Source organism: Solea senegalensis, linkage group LG9, assembly GCF_019176455.1.
Source record: "Solea senegalensis isolate Sse05_10M linkage group LG9, IFAPA_SoseM_1, whole genome shotgun sequence".
Classification (NCBI taxonomy): domain Eukaryota; kingdom Metazoa; phylum Chordata; class Actinopteri; order Pleuronectiformes; family Soleidae; genus Solea; species Solea senegalensis.
Genome location: NC_058029.1, coordinates 13,876,893 through 13,893,298, shown reverse-complemented (window position 1 = coordinate 13,893,298; position 16,406 = coordinate 13,876,893). Strand labels below are relative to the sequence as shown.

Here is a 16,406-nt window from a genome sequence, read left to right as displayed (position 1 = left end):
TATTACAAAAATATTTCCTTTTAGTTCAAGACTGTGTTACGACAGACATTTTATTTATTGTGTGGTTATATTTATTTTTTGGTTACTATTGCAACGGTTTGCTGAGATGATCATTTAGGAAACTCTCAGCTGTGTAAAAATAAAACTTGAAGTTATGGCACTGCCTTGAGTGTTTGCCCGCAGCATCTTATTTATTTTTGGTTTCTGTTCAGTTTCTTTAAAAAAAAACTAAAACTTTTTTTGTGACTTCCTCAATATGGATTATTTACTGCCTATTTATTAAAACCAACCTGTTATGATAAATGCATGCTTTATTTAAGCATTTATTACGCGCAACATCTGCTCTCAGAGGAAAGTCAAAACCACATTTTGATCAAATGCAACAAAGTGCATCACTTTGCCTCTTTAACTTTACTGCTGATTTATTATAGTGCGAGCTGTGGTGCAACTGACAGTGTCTTTACTGTAACAAACTACAGAGTGGAATTTGCATAATGGCTGTCTGAAAACACACTATATTGAAACAAGGTTTAATACAGGAAGTTATATCAGCATTCAAACCAAGCGTATAATACAGAATATAACGTGCAGAATCTTGGAAAACAGGGTAGAAGCTTCTTAGAATCATACAAGGTTAGTGAGATCGTTCCACTTGGGATGGAAAAAACATAAAAAACGTCAAAGTCAAAGAAAAATTCCACATTCACCAGCAATTTTGTGTAGTTTGTTGGATGGAGAAAAGCTCTGAAGCAAATGATCCTGTACGGTGAGGTATGCATCCTCCTATTGTTAGTTCAGCAAAAGATCAGTCTGAGTGAATTTTAACTTCAATTGAACCACAATTTCTTTTTATAATCTGCTTTATATTGTCTGCCTGCGTGTTGTATGTAGTGACAAAGACTATCCTTTTTTGTCTTGGTTTGCTTTCTCTGAGTGTGTTTCAGTTAAACAATTGTTGTAGATGTCAGCTTTTCCCTGTGATTTACTTTCTCACAGTCACATCTGTACTTTCCTCATTTGGTCACGGAAAACAGTGTCTCAGTGTTTCCTGTGAATATGCAAATGCTTTTGTACATTCATGCAACTGTTTCGTTTCTGTATACTTGTCTGCTGTTTCCTTCATGTTCTCTGATGAATAATAGTATATAGAATATAGTACTATACTGTAATATACTATACTATATTTAGTTTTTGTTTTGGTTTGGTTCAGCATGACTCAAAAAGTAAAAAGAAAAACCTACATTCACATGAGAGTATATGGGGATGTAGGTTATTTGAAGGTTATGGCAGGAAGACATTATTACATTTCAGTGGTGATATGTCCTTACTGTAGTGTAGTGTATTGACAATGAGCGTCTGTGCTCTCTGAGTGCTTTCCCCCCCCCCGGTGTATGATGTTAAACAGTCTTGTCTATTCACTGTATTTTATTGCAATGACAGTGAATGTTACAGTAATAAAAGTGCATATGTATTAGTATTTAGTATTTATTGAAAGACACACGGAACTCTATTTAAAATGTAGATGTAAATCCGGGCAAGTCTCTTGCAGTCGATAACCCACAGTTACTTAGTACAGTGGAAAATGAATATATGCCGTACCTGACGGATTATGAGCCATTAATGTTGTAGACTGTTAGATTGACAACATGATTTAACAGTCTGACTGTCATCTGCATCAGGGTTTCCACCTGATTCAAATAAATAGGTCGTTGCTGCAGTGCTTGTTGATTATCTGATCATTTGAATCAGGTGTGCTGGAGCAGAGAAAACATCTAAAACACACAGGACCAGGATTACGTGATGATTATTGTCTTAGTGATCCAGTAAAAGTGTTGCGGCACGTACTCAATACTGCTTTGCAGATGTTAAGTAGGATGTGAGAAATGCACCAAAGAGACCGTATTACCACTCTGTCAATTTTAATGTAAACCATTACATTTGAATACAAATGATAATCTGTAATCTGTGGATGCAAAGGTTAATGTGGCGAGCACTCGCACTCATCTGCATATTCTAGGTGGCAAATTTTTAGTGTCAAGCATGAACGAAAAAGCAACAGTGGTTATGACCTGTCCAGTGGATTTGAATGCAGTTAAAATTATTACTGATGTTTTATACTTTACTATACTTACATATTATTGCGATAATATACTTAATATGATAAAAAACTGATAAAAAAACAGGAGAGACATGCAACACGGTGCAAAGGCAGGACTTCCAGTCAGCAGCAGGTCCACGCGTTGCTTTCATGGACCGAAGAACCACAGAGAGTTTCAGAATACGTGTGTGTGACCCAGAAGAGTGTAAGTAAGGCATATTAAGTGTTTCTGGTTTTCTCAGTCCTTGCCGGGCAAATGGAAGCACAGTGACGAAGGCTGACATTTCATTCAGCTGAGGAGGAAAATGAGAGAGTGCTTTTGCAGTAGAAGAGATTGTTGATGTGCTCCAGTGTACACACTAACAAAATAAAATGATAAAGAAGCCATTTCAGGAGTCAGTTATGAATATAGTTAACAGTCAGCATCAAAATGATGTTGTACCTGTCTCTTGTGTTCAGGGACGAGTCTGGGGCAGTAAGGAGTAAACACACTTTGAGGAGTCCTTTGGTTTTCGGTCGCCACCCAGTGGCATGTTTTGGAACTGCACTTGGTCTGAACTGAAACAGCATCAACAACAAAACAGAATTACAGCATTAACAGATAATATCTGATTATGTCATTTTGTGAGACCAAACTAAAACTAGAGATTTATTGGACTCTCATGAACAGACGAAGTAAAGAGTGTAAAGAGAGGATAAATGAAAGTACGGGCAACTAGATAAAACAACATCGCTGGAGATAAAATAGTAGGGATTAGAGTTGGGATTTAGATTGATATGTGTTATGTGTGCTATTGTTCCTGTTGAATTTAGATAAAAAAAACATTTTCCTTATGACAAAAACCTCAGCCGTGTTATAAAAGGACAGGATTTCATGTAAACTGGGTTTGGAAATAAATAAATAAAACAACCAACAATCTACCTGGATAATCTGGAGTAGTGGACAGTGATGTAGGTGGAGGCAGGATTGCAAGTTTCCACCTCTGGGATTGGTGGTGCATCCTTCAGAGGAACAATGGATGGGTGGGAGCTGTCACTCAAATCCTCTGGTTCTTCCTGCACAAATAAACATACATGTATGTATGGACATGAAAACAAACTATCAAACATTTAGATCAATTGTAATAATGAGTCAGATTTGTTGCTCACCGGGATGTCAGACATCTTGCCCTTTCTCACAGGGAAGGTCTGTTGTGCTGATTCATAGAACATGGTGTCAGCTGTCACTGACGGACGCTGGGGGTCACACGGACAAACGCAAATCAGAGAATTACAAACACACCACACACGCAACAAAGAAGCCTGATTTAACTGTGGAAAGATGGATCAATACTTTTAAATCACCATTTCATGTTTTTGAACTTGGTGAAATGGTGAGTAACCATCAGACCCATGCAAAAAATAACGACACAATAGTTTCCATACCTTGTTTACTACTTCTGCTGACTCCATGTCTACTCTGTGCATGTTCTTACTGTGAAGACAAATGGCTGATGACATCTTCCATTTAAAAATATGCAATAAAAAACAATAATGGTTTTGACATTAAACATTTCTAGTATGTGGAAGAATACAGAAATGGCCACTTGAGTGGCCTCACAGTAAGAAAGTTGCTGGTTCGCGTCCTGGTCCGTGTCTTTCTGTGTGGACAGTGTTGTAATATAACAAAAGTACTTTGTTACTGTACTTAAGTACAGAATTCACATATCTGTACTTTACTTTGTTATTTGTATTTGTAGCAACTTTTACTTTTACGCCACTACATTTCATCGAACTATCTTCGTTACTCGTTACTACCAAATAAAACCAGAAGAAGAGCTGTGATATGGTAATGGTCTGTATTTATATAGAGCTTTTTCTAGTCCTGGGTTCACATGCAACATGGGGTTAAGTGTCTTGCTCAAGGACACATATAGACTAGCAGAGCCAGGAATTTAACCCACACTTCCCCTTCCAACACTGAGCTACCATGGCTTACCTTTACTTCTAAAACGTAAGTACCTTTTATATCAGAAAATTACTTTTGATACTTAAGTACAGTAAATGTCACAGACTTTAAGACTTTTACTTAAGTAATATTAAAAATTGTTTGTGTGTATGTGGCTCATGGAGGATAAAGTGGTAGACAATGGATGGATGAAAGATCGCTCTTTTCTCTATCTTTAGAAATTGATTTAAATTCCTTCCTGTCACACTCACATATACAGTACAATTAATTTAGAGTCTTCACTGAACCTGACCACATGACTAAGCCAGAAAGCTACTGGAAGAATGTTCTGTGAAAGCAAATCCCTGCATACTTTTTCTAACAAAATATTTTATTTTTAAACAATTTGTTTGATAAATAATGAAAAATGGCGTCTGGATTTGTATGATCTACTTTCAGCTGTATGTAGAGGTGCATCGGCACTTCCTGTCACCTGATCATAATGGCCACTGTCAGAGTGATGAGTGCAGCAGACACGCCCACTGCTGATGCCAGGGCAATGACCTTGAGACGACCTGTCGGTGGAAGGATAATAAAGGTCATCAGCATGACTGCAAAACAAAAAAAAAAAGGGAAATGAAGGGTGGATCAAGAGGAATAAAAATAGAAGAGCAGTGAGCAGTGAGGGACAGAAGACATAAAAATAGAAAGAAGAAAAAGAAAGACAGTGAGGAGCGGGGAAAAGAGCTGTGCATCATTTCGCAGCTGTCTAGACTTGAGACTTGTGTTTCCAGTTGTGATTTCCAAACCTAACTCCATTTCTTCAGCTGTCTAGACTCAAATAGTAGTTTTCCACAACACCTCATCACCTCCTCCTCTGCCCTTATAGAGAGAGAGAGCTTTACATGACTCATCATGACTCATAGAAAAACAGCCAGGAATCATGAGACCATACACAATGAAGACCAGAGCTCAGACCTCATGCTGTGATAGTGACAGAGCAGGCAGGTTATATCGCTCACCACTTCAAACTCACAGAAACCGATCCAAACATCAGTCATGCCATTTTCTCATATAAATACTGAGAAGCTTGTTTTTTTTATTTTTTTTCCCTCAGATAATCAGAAACAGAGATGTCAAAGCGACACTGGGCTGTTTCACAGAGCTCCTCAGAGACACGTCGTCTCTTCTAATGCACTCCTGACAGTGACGTCGGTGCACGAAATGAAAGAGAAAAGAGTGTGAGAGTGAACAGTCGTCAGCAAAGATGAACCACGGCAGTGTGAACCTGAATGAAAAAGGTTCAAAGGCAGCACTGCTTTTTCTTCTACCTTTTTTCCCATAATTTCCTTCTATGTCATAATTTTCTACTGTGTGTATGTTGGTGTATGTATTTATATATATATATATATATATATACATGTACAAATTATGTGACTGAATGTTGTATAAAGATGTCAACAGGAAGCCATGCTGATTCATTCATTCACATTTCAAGGAGGAGTGAGATTAAATAAGTTTCAAACTTCTTCTCAGTCCTTTTCCAACATAAGAAGAAACTCATGAATGTGAATGAATTATTTATTTCTGCTTGTGAAATAAATAAACTAAACTAAACTACCTACTGTTTCAAATATTCCACGATTCCTTTACAGAAATAAATCACATTTTTTTATTATTTTGATAAAATAATATTGGCCACATTGGATGACTGCTGAAGTACAAATAATGCCGTATACATTTTTATATTTATACGGCATATGTTAAAACTACTGTTTTGTTTTAACATATGTTAAAACAAAATTATTAAAAACTAAAATGTGAGAGAACGGTTCATATGGCTTGGCTGCTAAATGAACTCAAGACTACAAAAGTTAACATCTTGAGGTAAAATAACACAGTCCCTTAAATCTGTTTTTACTCTCTGGGCACCAGAGAATCCTCATAACAGTCCTGGTAATCAGATGCTTTTCAAGGACTGTGTCAGAGTCCCTTCATTGAACCAGACTCACCCCACTCACCCCCAGACAGAAGATGGTCTGCTGACAACCACTAAATGTTTCTGCTGCTACAAACTGAACCCTTTGCCTCAACAATTGATTCAACATAACACAATCTCACCTACAATTGCCTTAAAATGATCAATCATAAAATGAAAGGGGGCTATTACAAGTTTTTGTTCAGGCTTGTTGCAACAACCCTGCTGCTAATGAAGATGTCTCAGTCTAGTTGAGAAAACAAAGAAGAAAAATGCTTCACTTTAATTGTGATGAAGAAACACAGAGACAGAGGGACCATGTACCTCTGACTCGTACGGTGAGGACTGGAGACCTGTGGGCTCCGATTCGGTTCCTGGCCTCACAGTAGTACTGGCCGCTCTCCCCGGGGCCGACCTCCGAGAAGGTGAAAACAGGACCAGACTTGCTGCCCCAGGCTGTGTGAGACACCAGGAAGAATCATCTCAGACAGAGAAACCGAAACAGCAGCACAAAGTGCACAAAGCTTTTCCCGTAGCGTGCATTCAGCGTGGTTGATTTTGTTTGTGTTAACGTTAAGTGCAATCACATTTTTAGGATGCTAACATTGTACAGAGCCCCCGTCCAGAGAGAGACGGTGCCATGTGAAGTTGTCCACTACTGGGTTTCCCTGACTGCTGCACATCAGAGTCAGTGGTCGGCCCGCGTCCACCACACTAGAGGGACGAGCCAGAACCGAGGTGTTCTTGGGAGGGTCTGGAGAGGAAGAGTAAGGGAAAGAGTGAGACATGCAGTGGAAAATGTAATGTTAATTATATTCACTAAACACTTGAAATGTACCTTTTTCAACCCAAAGAATTTATTTAAGTCACCATTTTACACTTTTGTGAATCTTTGGGACACAAATTCAGTATGACACAAAGATGTTCGGCAGGGTTTGTTGAATAGATCCAGTGTTGTAATGTTACTGTACTTTAGTACAACATTTGCATATCTGTACTTTACTTTGTTATTTGTATTTCTAACAACTTTTACAGAAGAAGAAGAGTTGGTCATGGTCTGCATTTAGCTGAGCTGCTTTACACTACAGTTTTGCCATTCACACGCTTCAACATGGGGTTAAGTGTCTTGCTCGAGGACACATATAGACTCGCAGAGCCAGGAATTGAACCCACAACCTTCCAGTTGAAAGACAACTCATCCTACCACTGAGCTACCATGGCTCAATCTTAACTCTTTACTTTTGTAAAAGTGCTTTTACTTATAAAACCTAAGTACATTTTACATCAGAAAGTTACTTTTGACACTTAAGTACAGTAAATGTCATATACTTTAAGGTATCCCTTTTAGGTACTTTATACAAGAGTACCTATCAACATTATAGATCATTATTTCACACAGGCAGAACCTCCTAGAGTGACAATAAAGTACAATAGAGTCAAAAGTATGAATGATCTCACAGAAAGGGAAGAAAGTGGACTGAAGAAGAAGTTGAGGAAGAGGAGAAGCAGGGAAAAAAGTTGGTGAAACTTTGAAATAACTGATGTGTAGAAGGAGGAGAGGTTGGTCACACACATTTCAGGTAAACCTATTTGTGATGAAAACATAATATAGTACACAATTGAAAACTAGATGCGTCGTACATAAAACAGACACACTACTTACAGAGCACAGCGAGTGTCGCGACCGGGGAACTCTGGTATCCTAATCCGTTTGACGCTGTGCAGTAGTACTGACCAGCATGGTGAGCACGTACTGATGTGAACGTCAAGTTCTGAAATGTTCCTTTAGCCAACACCTGATCTCCTAGAATATGATACCAAGCGTACCTACAGGAAAGAGGGTGTCGTTTAGAAGCTTTAACACACTCTATCAGACTGATAATAGAGATAGTATGCATGTACAGTATATGCAACCTCAAGCTGACTCCTTATACCTGTTTGCAAGAGGGTTGGCCTGGCTGACGCAGCTCAGGTTTACATAGGAACCTTCTCTGATGTCACCTCGAGGACTCACCAGCACATGTGTGCTCTTTGGAGAATCTAAATATGATAAACAGAGACATCGTTACCACACCGTGGGTTCATTTCCTGCCACATTGAGTGGCAATGAAGCAGTTAATAGAAGCTTAATGGGGCGGTACTGGTGCCAACTAAATGTGTACTGACAGCACAAAACATTACATTTGTGCAGGTGGAGTTAATAAAATGGACTAATTGGTTCTGATAATGGATGATAATTCAACCAAACCTTACTTATGAGAGAGCTCACAGTTCAGAACCAACATTATGACCTCAGACAATGTGATCTACTGGATCAAATTGATACCCACAGGGTTTTAACTGCTCGTGGCACATTTGGCTGACATGAGGAAGTGACCAACTCTGTGCGGGAATTTCCCCTTAAACACAGAAGAACAACATCTCTGTAAAAATGCTGATTATAACAGATGTGGATCACTACTTTTTTTCTGTGCAGAATTTATATAAATGCAAGATTTCCCCCGGTTTATTTGGTTTCGTCTGCTCATTTAATCCCGATGAAAACATGCACAAACACTTACAAGTGACGTTGAGCAGCAGCGGTTGAGAGCGATCTGTTCCCAGTGAGTTGCGCGCTACACAGAAGTATTCTCCTCTGTCTGTGTATTTGAGCTGGGACAGATGGAGCCGAGGCCTGAAACTGTCTGGGATGCTGCCACTCTCCATGTCTGCAGAGCAGAAACACACACATGTTTCTTGACACTGCGGGGCAGAACAAACATCATCTATGTCATCAGCTGAATATCTACACGCTTGTATTTGATGTCCTTCATCAAAAACAGCTGTTAAATATCTCAGCTGTTCTTCCTCAGCAGTTTGATTAGAAAATGTTATTTTTTTACCCATCCAGACAGAATAAAAATGCAGTGTAATTATCTTGTAATGTGTGCACTCAACAGTGTAATTATTATGAAAGGTTTTTGACAACATTATACTGTTCTGTTCTGCACCTTTAAACCAAGCAAAGCTCTCTACAGGTGGAGCTGCGTCACTACTGCAGGTCAGAGTGACGGACCCCCCTTCAGTCACCTCCCCTCCAGGAAAGACTGCGATTGACGTGGAATGAGGACCATCTGGAGGGAGGGGAAGAAAGAAAGAAAGAAAGAAAGAAAGAAAGAAAGAAAGAAAGAAAGGACGGAAGGAAGAAACAGCTTCATATAACTTGCTAATATTAGTTTCTTTTAACGTAATTTTTCTTTTTTCAGTGCAGATGTGCTTTGTTGCAAGACTATTAACGTTATGACACCAAGGTTCTAATTAAATAACTAATAAACTAAAATTGAAAATTTTATTTTTGTTAACTGAAATAAAAATAAAAAGTAGAGTTAAAAAAAGATGACTGCAACTGAATTATGTGTTTTAAACTAAAATGGCATCTTTAGCTGGGTTTGATTGTGTCATAAAAGATTTTATGACACGATACTGATTGTGCCCTTTTTGAATTTTAATACCCCATATTACAAAAACCCAAACTAAACTATAACTAAGCATTTACTAAAAATATGTCAAAATAAGTCAAAACAAAATAAAAACTACAATTAATGAAAAATCTCCAACTGAGATTACTCACGTCCCAGAGCCAGGGAGACGGACGGGGACTGCACATTCTGTGGTGGGATCGGGCGACAGGTGTATGCTCCAGCTTGCTGCCGGTCAAAGCGGGTGATGATCATCCATTTCTCGTAGGAGCCGAGGTTTATTCCATTCCTATGTGCAGATCATGACATCATATCCACAGTATGCTTTTTATTTCACGCCACTTAAAGCTTAGAGATGAACACTTACACACCTGTAGAGAGCCAGACTCCTTCCTGGTGCAGCACATCCGCTGGCCTGGCAGCCTACATACACTGTCTCTCCAAAGCCAAACATGTTGGCGGGTCTGGCTGGATGCACCTGGACCTGCAGGTCTGAAATACACTCGTACATGTGAGAGACTTAATCCAGTCATCACTGTCACTGCTGCGACGCTGCAGCAGTTTCAGGTTGTATGAACATACCTGTTACGTCCAGACTAATCGTGTCCGGGGAGGTCCATCGGCCCAGTTGTTGGTCCGTCTCGAACCTGAAGTGGTACTGACCCGCATCACTCAGCTTCACACCTCGAATCTGGACTGAGCAGCTGGAGTAGCTGCCCCCAATGTAGCTGAAAGAATCAAGAATCCACAATGTCTCCCTCAAGTTACCTTTCAAAGCCAAATATTTGATTTCAAAGCACCCATCATATCTGTGCTTCTCCTACCGTGTGCGCCCACGGTATGACAGACTGATCTGGTTTGTGTCAGTGTGGTGGGTGAACTCCCTGCGACCCTCTGCAGACACTCGGAACCACATGACTCGCTTTACAGTGTGGCCTGCAGTGTTTAAGAAAACCGGAAAACAAAACTGTGTCAGAGGATTTAGCTCCACCATAGATAAACATCATAGATAAACTCCAAGGGTAATTTAGAAAATACTGATTTGTAACACACGTAGACAATGTGAAGATAAACTGCTGAAGTTCAAATTGAGCATCAGAATGGGGAGGAAAGATGTTTTTAAGTGACTGTCGGTGCCAGTGTTTCAGAAAATGTCTGATGAACTGGGACTTTAACGCACAACAATCTCTAGACTAGTCAGAAAAAGAGAATGTATCTTAAATGCCTTATTGATGCTTCAAACCTTGAAGCTGACCACTGTATTTGGTGTCCTACCTGAGTTACTGATGAGTGTATATTTGGAAATAAAACAAGCGTATTCAACAGAAAACAACCAAGAGAGGGTACAAAAAACTAAAGGTTAAGTTGTTGTTTTGTACCTGATGGGTAGTCATAGCGACAGGGCAGAGTGACAGTGGTCCCTGCCCACACACAGATCTCCTTCCTAGAAAATGTCACACTCCACCTGCTCTGGATACCTGTGTACACACACACACACACACAAATCTCACAAACATATCTTATGATAACAATAAAGCAAACAGTAAGTTCAGAGGATACAGACTTCAAACTTCACTAAACTTCACTGACCTGCATGTAAACATTTTCCTTGTCTGTGGCTTTTCAGGGGAAAACTTTTGTAAAACCACACTTGTGCTCAGCTCAGAGAGCGACACATACACATTTAAGAGAGAGAACGGGCCTTTAACGTGCAGCCGTGGTGTCGTCCTGTGCTGCCAGCTGCCTGCCTGCCTGACCACCTTGCACAAAAGGCAATCAATACTTATAAATAACTGGAGCATGAAGGCAAGGACACCTGGCTACAGACGCTTATGTGCACAAAGTCAATCTTTTATGTCTTTAAGAGGAAACTTTTTGAAGTATTTGTGACACCATTTTGTTATAGAAATTAGGAATAAATAAGACATATCAACAAAGAGAATATCTCTTATATCTTAAAAAAGTAAGAATAAAGATAAATCCTGAGTCAGTTTGGTTGTACATTCATGATGAAACATGAAGTGATTGTCATACCTGGTAAAGCTGTTAGGATGATGCCCAGAACTAGCGCACCTGCCAACATCTCCGCTGACACGAGCTCTGTAATGACAGCAGAGGAGGAGACAGAGAGGTCAACAACATCACGGTAAACCAGCTAATCAAATATGAAGCACTCACCTCTTATAATATCTTCATTCACCTCAGCCAGTCAAACAGAGAGAATCGTGGGCGATGCCTGCCACTCGTACTGTGATGAGTGGGATTTTTATAGGAGTGACAGATGCATGGTGATGTGGTAATGTGAGGGGAGCCAAAAGCAGAAGAGCGCAGGAGGAGGGGGAGGAAGAGGGAGGAGAGGAGGAGGAAGAGGAGGAGGGGGTATTCATGTTTGTAAATTCACTTAACTAGTGTCTGATCCTCCAGCTGTTTCTATTTTCACTTTTCTTCTCACTTCTCCTTTTGTCGGTCAGTTGAGATGTGACATCCATGTGATTGTGTCACTTTGAGTCTATAATAAGTAAGTTACTAAAGATCATGTACTGAACCCAAACTTACTTTTAAGTCTATGTATGATGATAATAATCACAACGTTGAAAAGATCCGAAGAGTCTTTAAACCTACATTGATTTTCCTGACACTTTAGTATAACAGATGTAACACCTTTTAGACCTGACAGCAAATTAGATGTGCTTATTTATGTCCAATATTCAGTCACTTCCTCTTCAGCACAGTTTTACTTTCCAACAAACGTGTGTCACCGTTAGCTGTGTTTAAAATTAGAATGAGTTATTTTTGCACACACACCAATTAGTGATCGTGACTTTGACCTCAGCATCCTAATTACACACCAGTAGTGAACACACAGGCAGGGCACAGGAGCAGTGGGGGATTGGGTGCCTTGCTCAGGGTGCACCTCAGCCCTTGATCCAACTTGGGTTTTTAACCGGTGACCCTGTGGTCACAAGCCCAATTCCTTTCCTCTTGGGCATGGGCTGCCCCATCACCATCATTACGGTTAACAGCTGACTGCACTGACCTACTGTGACTCACTTTGTCGGTTTCATTTTTAGTTCGATGCACAAATGGAGGGAAAAGGTTGCTTGTCGCCATGTCTTGTTTGATTTTTAAACACGCTCCACTCTCCCTCATTGCAGACATCCTCACTTGTGGTTGTGATTGCTAGTCATGCCCTGATCATTTACACGTGTTCCCTATTTATTCACTTCTTCAGTAGTATTTAAGCTCGACGACCAGATCATCTTCAGCATCAAGCCTTTCAGCAATCTCGCATGTATAACCCATCATGTCATTTTTTGTTTATTCTGACTGCCTGTCTGTGCACTTAACCCGGAATATGTTTAATTAAAGTTCAATTTCAGCATGAACCCTCTTGTCCCACATTTTATTATACATGCTTACAGACATTACAGACAGTCCCCATAAATGACAGTATGATTGTATGATGGTAATATTGATAGTCAAAATAAAGACTTCATCCTTCATATATCATACTTGACTAATTATTTGTGTAAAAATAATAATTACTGCATATAATTCCTCAGTGTTACCCATTATCTGAAAACCTAGTGATCAGACATATGGTGTCTGCTCCGATACTGTCACGGCATTGGTACAATCAGAGACCATCACGATTGACTGAAGTGCTAAATGGTCCATGTCTATCTGTTGAAAAGATGGACATGTATGCTTCATTTGATAAACGAACTCAGGCCCGTTGGCGTACGTCCATGAACATATGTCAGGCAGACACACCAGATGTCCTCTCATCCACTGCTCTAATTGAGAATTGTTGGCACCAAAATCTACCCGCAACCAGACGTGGGGAGGTTCGAGACCTCTCAGTCAACTGTGTCCACTTAGCCTGATGAGTCTAAATGACTTTAACATCCTACCCTGCCACAATTTGGCCAATATATGTCAGTTTAGCATCACGACGCGGCCAATTGGCTACTTACCCGAGCTTTGACCCAGGAATAATGATGATGTACAGTTTAACATTTCATTCAATTTCTATTCACGGGCCTCCAAGTGCAGGAAAAAAAAGGGGAGTTAACTTTGAGGTTTCAGAGATGATATCTTGATGGACATCTGGAAATGAACACCGACATTTTATTTAGTAGCCAACTGATCAAAGATGACGGAGGGGGCAATATAAGGGATCAGTACTAAAGTTAGGAAATGAGGATGTATATCCGATTTATATCCTGCTAGATTTTAGGATCCACAGGTCTTCGTGCGTGGTCTCCAAAAAATAAAAAACAGCATTAATAATGGTTTTAATGAGCGTCATGTCAATAGTTACATTTCTCATTTGGTTCCTGAAGACACGTTATTTTCTATAGGAGGTCTGCGTCATGTTTAGTGGGAAAAATGAGCTTGACTTTGAACTAGAGCCCTAATAAGGAACAGAAATTCTCTGGTCGGGAAAGTAATCTTAAAAATATAATCAAAATCCTACAGCTATGAGGTTAAATGAACAATATATTCCAGTTCACAGATTGCTAGGTTGGATTATAGGTTGGGACCTAAAATGGGGTGCAGGCCCGCCTCTCGCGGGTCTCCACATGACAAGAACTCTTGTATGATTTAATGATCCTGGATCCCAGGGGGGGGAAAAAAAGTCATTTTGGTCCCAGGCTAAAAAGTTTTAAGAACCTATACCGTTTTTTTCCCCCCTCCTCCAAATACTGTCTGTATTATGTAGAGTAAGAAGAGTGGTGGGGTTTGAGCTTAACCTGTAACCACAAAATGACTTCAAAAGGATCACGGCACACTAATAGGTCAAAGCCTGATGTAATCTTAATCGAAAACAGACCGGACTAAACGAATGAAGAGAAACAGATGGATGGAGCTAGATTAAGTGTGACTGACCACAAACAGAGAGAGAAAGAGGGTGAGAGTGGGAGGAATGAGAACGTTAGAAAGGTAAAGTGGTGGTGGGGGGGAGGGTGTAGAGGTAAAACTTGTGATGAGGTAAGGTTGTTAAGCAGGAAAGAAGGAAAGGAGAGGAAGGAAAGGGAGGAATAAATAAGAAACGGGAGAAAAGTGTGTGTGTGTGGGGGAGAGCCAGAGACAAATGTATGACAGTGTATCCAACCTTATGATGGGGAAGGTATCCATTCACTGACCGCAGCCTTCAGGCCAGATGAAGTGTGACCGTCTGGTGGTCAGACTGGACCTGAAGATTTTCCGCTGTTGCAAAACACTTCCTGCCTGCTGTTTTCATGTAATGTGACCGCTCACAGTTTGCTCCCCTGCCATACTTTAAGTTGTACAATATGTTATTTCTGTGTTATTCCTTATGCCCACAGATTAGACTCTTGGCTCTACAGGCCCTCCAGCCTTGGACGGACTCCACATAAGCAAATAACAATTTGACTGTCCAACATGTGTTTGTCTTCAAACTGAGTGGTGCTCTCCACGGGGGAAGTCTGGGCAAGAATGACGATGATCAGAGCTAAAATCATATCTGACGAGGTGATATGTTGTCCCTGCGCTGTGTTTTAGGAACTCCACGTGATGACTTGATGAGCAGGACGTTTGCCAAAGAATCACGGAAACCAACGAGGAGTTAAACAAAAGAAATGACGGCAAGCAAGGAGAAGAAGTTCTTCTTGGTTAGGCCGTTAGATCTTATCAATAAAAACACACAGTATTTAGCCACTTGACTTTTATAAACAGGCCAAACCAAACACTCAATGAATTTTCAAAACTCCGACATCTTTGAAACGTATCGCAGCACTATTAAATCTACCCTGGTTTTGCTCATTCCTGTCCCATTCACAAACTCTGCTGAAGAGTCGAATTTCTGCTCCTTGTCTGCCAGAGACCTGTCTGTGGCTGCTGTGGTATTCCACGCTGGATGAGTCATGTCTGGTGGTTATTATGGGCAGGCAGTTGACAAACCCCCGCTCCCCGTCTCTCACCCCGTCTAGTGGCAACAGGCAAAATTACATGTATTTTTGTCGGGTCTTCAGACCAAGCTGACAAAAGGTTTTGGATGTGTGGTTGAGGACGAGATTATTGTTGTACATGTTTTTTTTTTGTTGTTGTCATTTTCTCATTGAAGCAAAATGTATGTAAATGTATATGGAGATACCAAACGGCTAAGTTAAAGCTGCTATTTAGACCACAACACTTTACACAATGTGGCCAAATGTGTATCACTACATGTCAAAGATATGTGGCCTGCGTTTCTCTTTGATTTAAGGGGGCGAGCCGTACATCTGTTTTTCAATGTGTTGATTTGAATTCTGAGAATCTGTCTACCCTTTAGCAAAATTACCTGAGTGGGCTGGATGAAGACAAATTAACATTAGTGACTTGCTGGCTAAGTATTTTGCTCCTCTTTGGCCAGGCAGGCAGAAAAACATACTGTATGTCCCTGTGTAACCTGTCTAGTTTATCAAAACACAATTTGAAATCTACCATGAAGTCAAGTCTCCCTTGGAGTCGCAGTAAATAAAAATGTTCCGTTTTTTTGCCAGTTGACAAAATCATGTTCATATGGTGAAGTGAAACATAAGGGTTGTAAAGACAGGCTCAACACATCTTCATCTTTGACACCAAGACCCCAGGTTCATGCTCTGTTGCCTGCCAGTGAAGAGTGTATCCTTCCTTTTAAAGGAACAGGTCACTTTTGGGAAATAAGCAAATTTATGCTCTTGCAAGATTAATACCACTGCCATGAGAGGCCGCTGCAAACTGTTGGCGAGCCAAACACTGCAAAAAATGGGAAAACACTGACCTTGGCTCTGTTCAGAAGTAACTAAATTCTACAAGCATCTTGTTACAGCTCCTAATAACTCTGTCCTAATCACTGTGGGGGTTTTTGTCAAGCAACAGTGCCCGGCCAACAAATAGTTCGGTACAAAATCCCCATTAAACCACAATGAAACATTTTTTGCACTTACACTTGCTTTT

General features: G+C 40.2%; 1 protein-coding gene across 3 annotated transcripts; it reads right to left on the bottom strand.

Annotated features, from left to right (window-relative positions):
- Positions 1-1,190: 1,190 nt before the first annotated feature.
- si:dkey-33i11.1 (B-cell receptor CD22) lies at positions 1,191-16,406 on the bottom strand. Of its 3 annotated transcripts, XM_044033152.1 has the most exons (19): positions 11,640-16,406; positions 11,496-11,561; positions 10,841-10,939; positions 10,286-10,397; positions 10,044-10,189; positions 9,833-9,953; positions 9,614-9,750; positions 8,994-9,116; positions 8,565-8,711; positions 7,938-8,043; positions 7,667-7,830; positions 6,608-6,757; positions 6,328-6,459; positions 4,519-4,636; positions 3,524-3,572; positions 3,248-3,334; positions 3,021-3,154; positions 2,541-2,656; positions 1,191-2,457 (listed from the first exon to the last, which is right to left on the bottom strand). In XM_044033152.1, the coding sequence occupies exons 2-18, from the start codon at positions 11,542-11,544 to the stop codon at positions 2,554-2,556; spliced, it is 1,977 nt and encodes a 658-aa protein (XP_043889087.1). In that variant the 5' UTR covers positions 11,545-11,561; positions 11,640-16,406; the 3' UTR covers positions 1,191-2,457; positions 2,541-2,553. The 3 variants fall into 3 exon arrangements, with proteins under 3 accessions (XP_043889087.1, XP_043889088.1, XP_043889089.1); XM_044033153.1 differs by having other exon boundaries at positions 1,191-2,391; positions 11,496-16,406; XM_044033154.1 differs by having other exon boundaries at positions 4,519-4,600; positions 11,496-16,406.

Bases quoted from the DNA above. Each gene is read 5' to 3' on its own strand.
- si:dkey-33i11.1 (XM_044033153.1), bottom strand. From the start codon at position 11,544: ATGTTGGCAGGTGCGCTAGTTCTGGGCATCATCCTAACAGCTTTACCA. The intron at 9,954-10,043 runs GTATGTTCATAC...AGTGTATTTCAG, and splicing joins GATTAGTCTGGACGTAACAG to ACCTGCAGGTCCAGGTGCAT. The intron at 8,044-8,564 runs GTAAGTGTTTGT...TATCATATTTAG, and splicing joins GCTGCTGCTCAACGTCACTT to ATTCTCCAAAGAGCACACAT.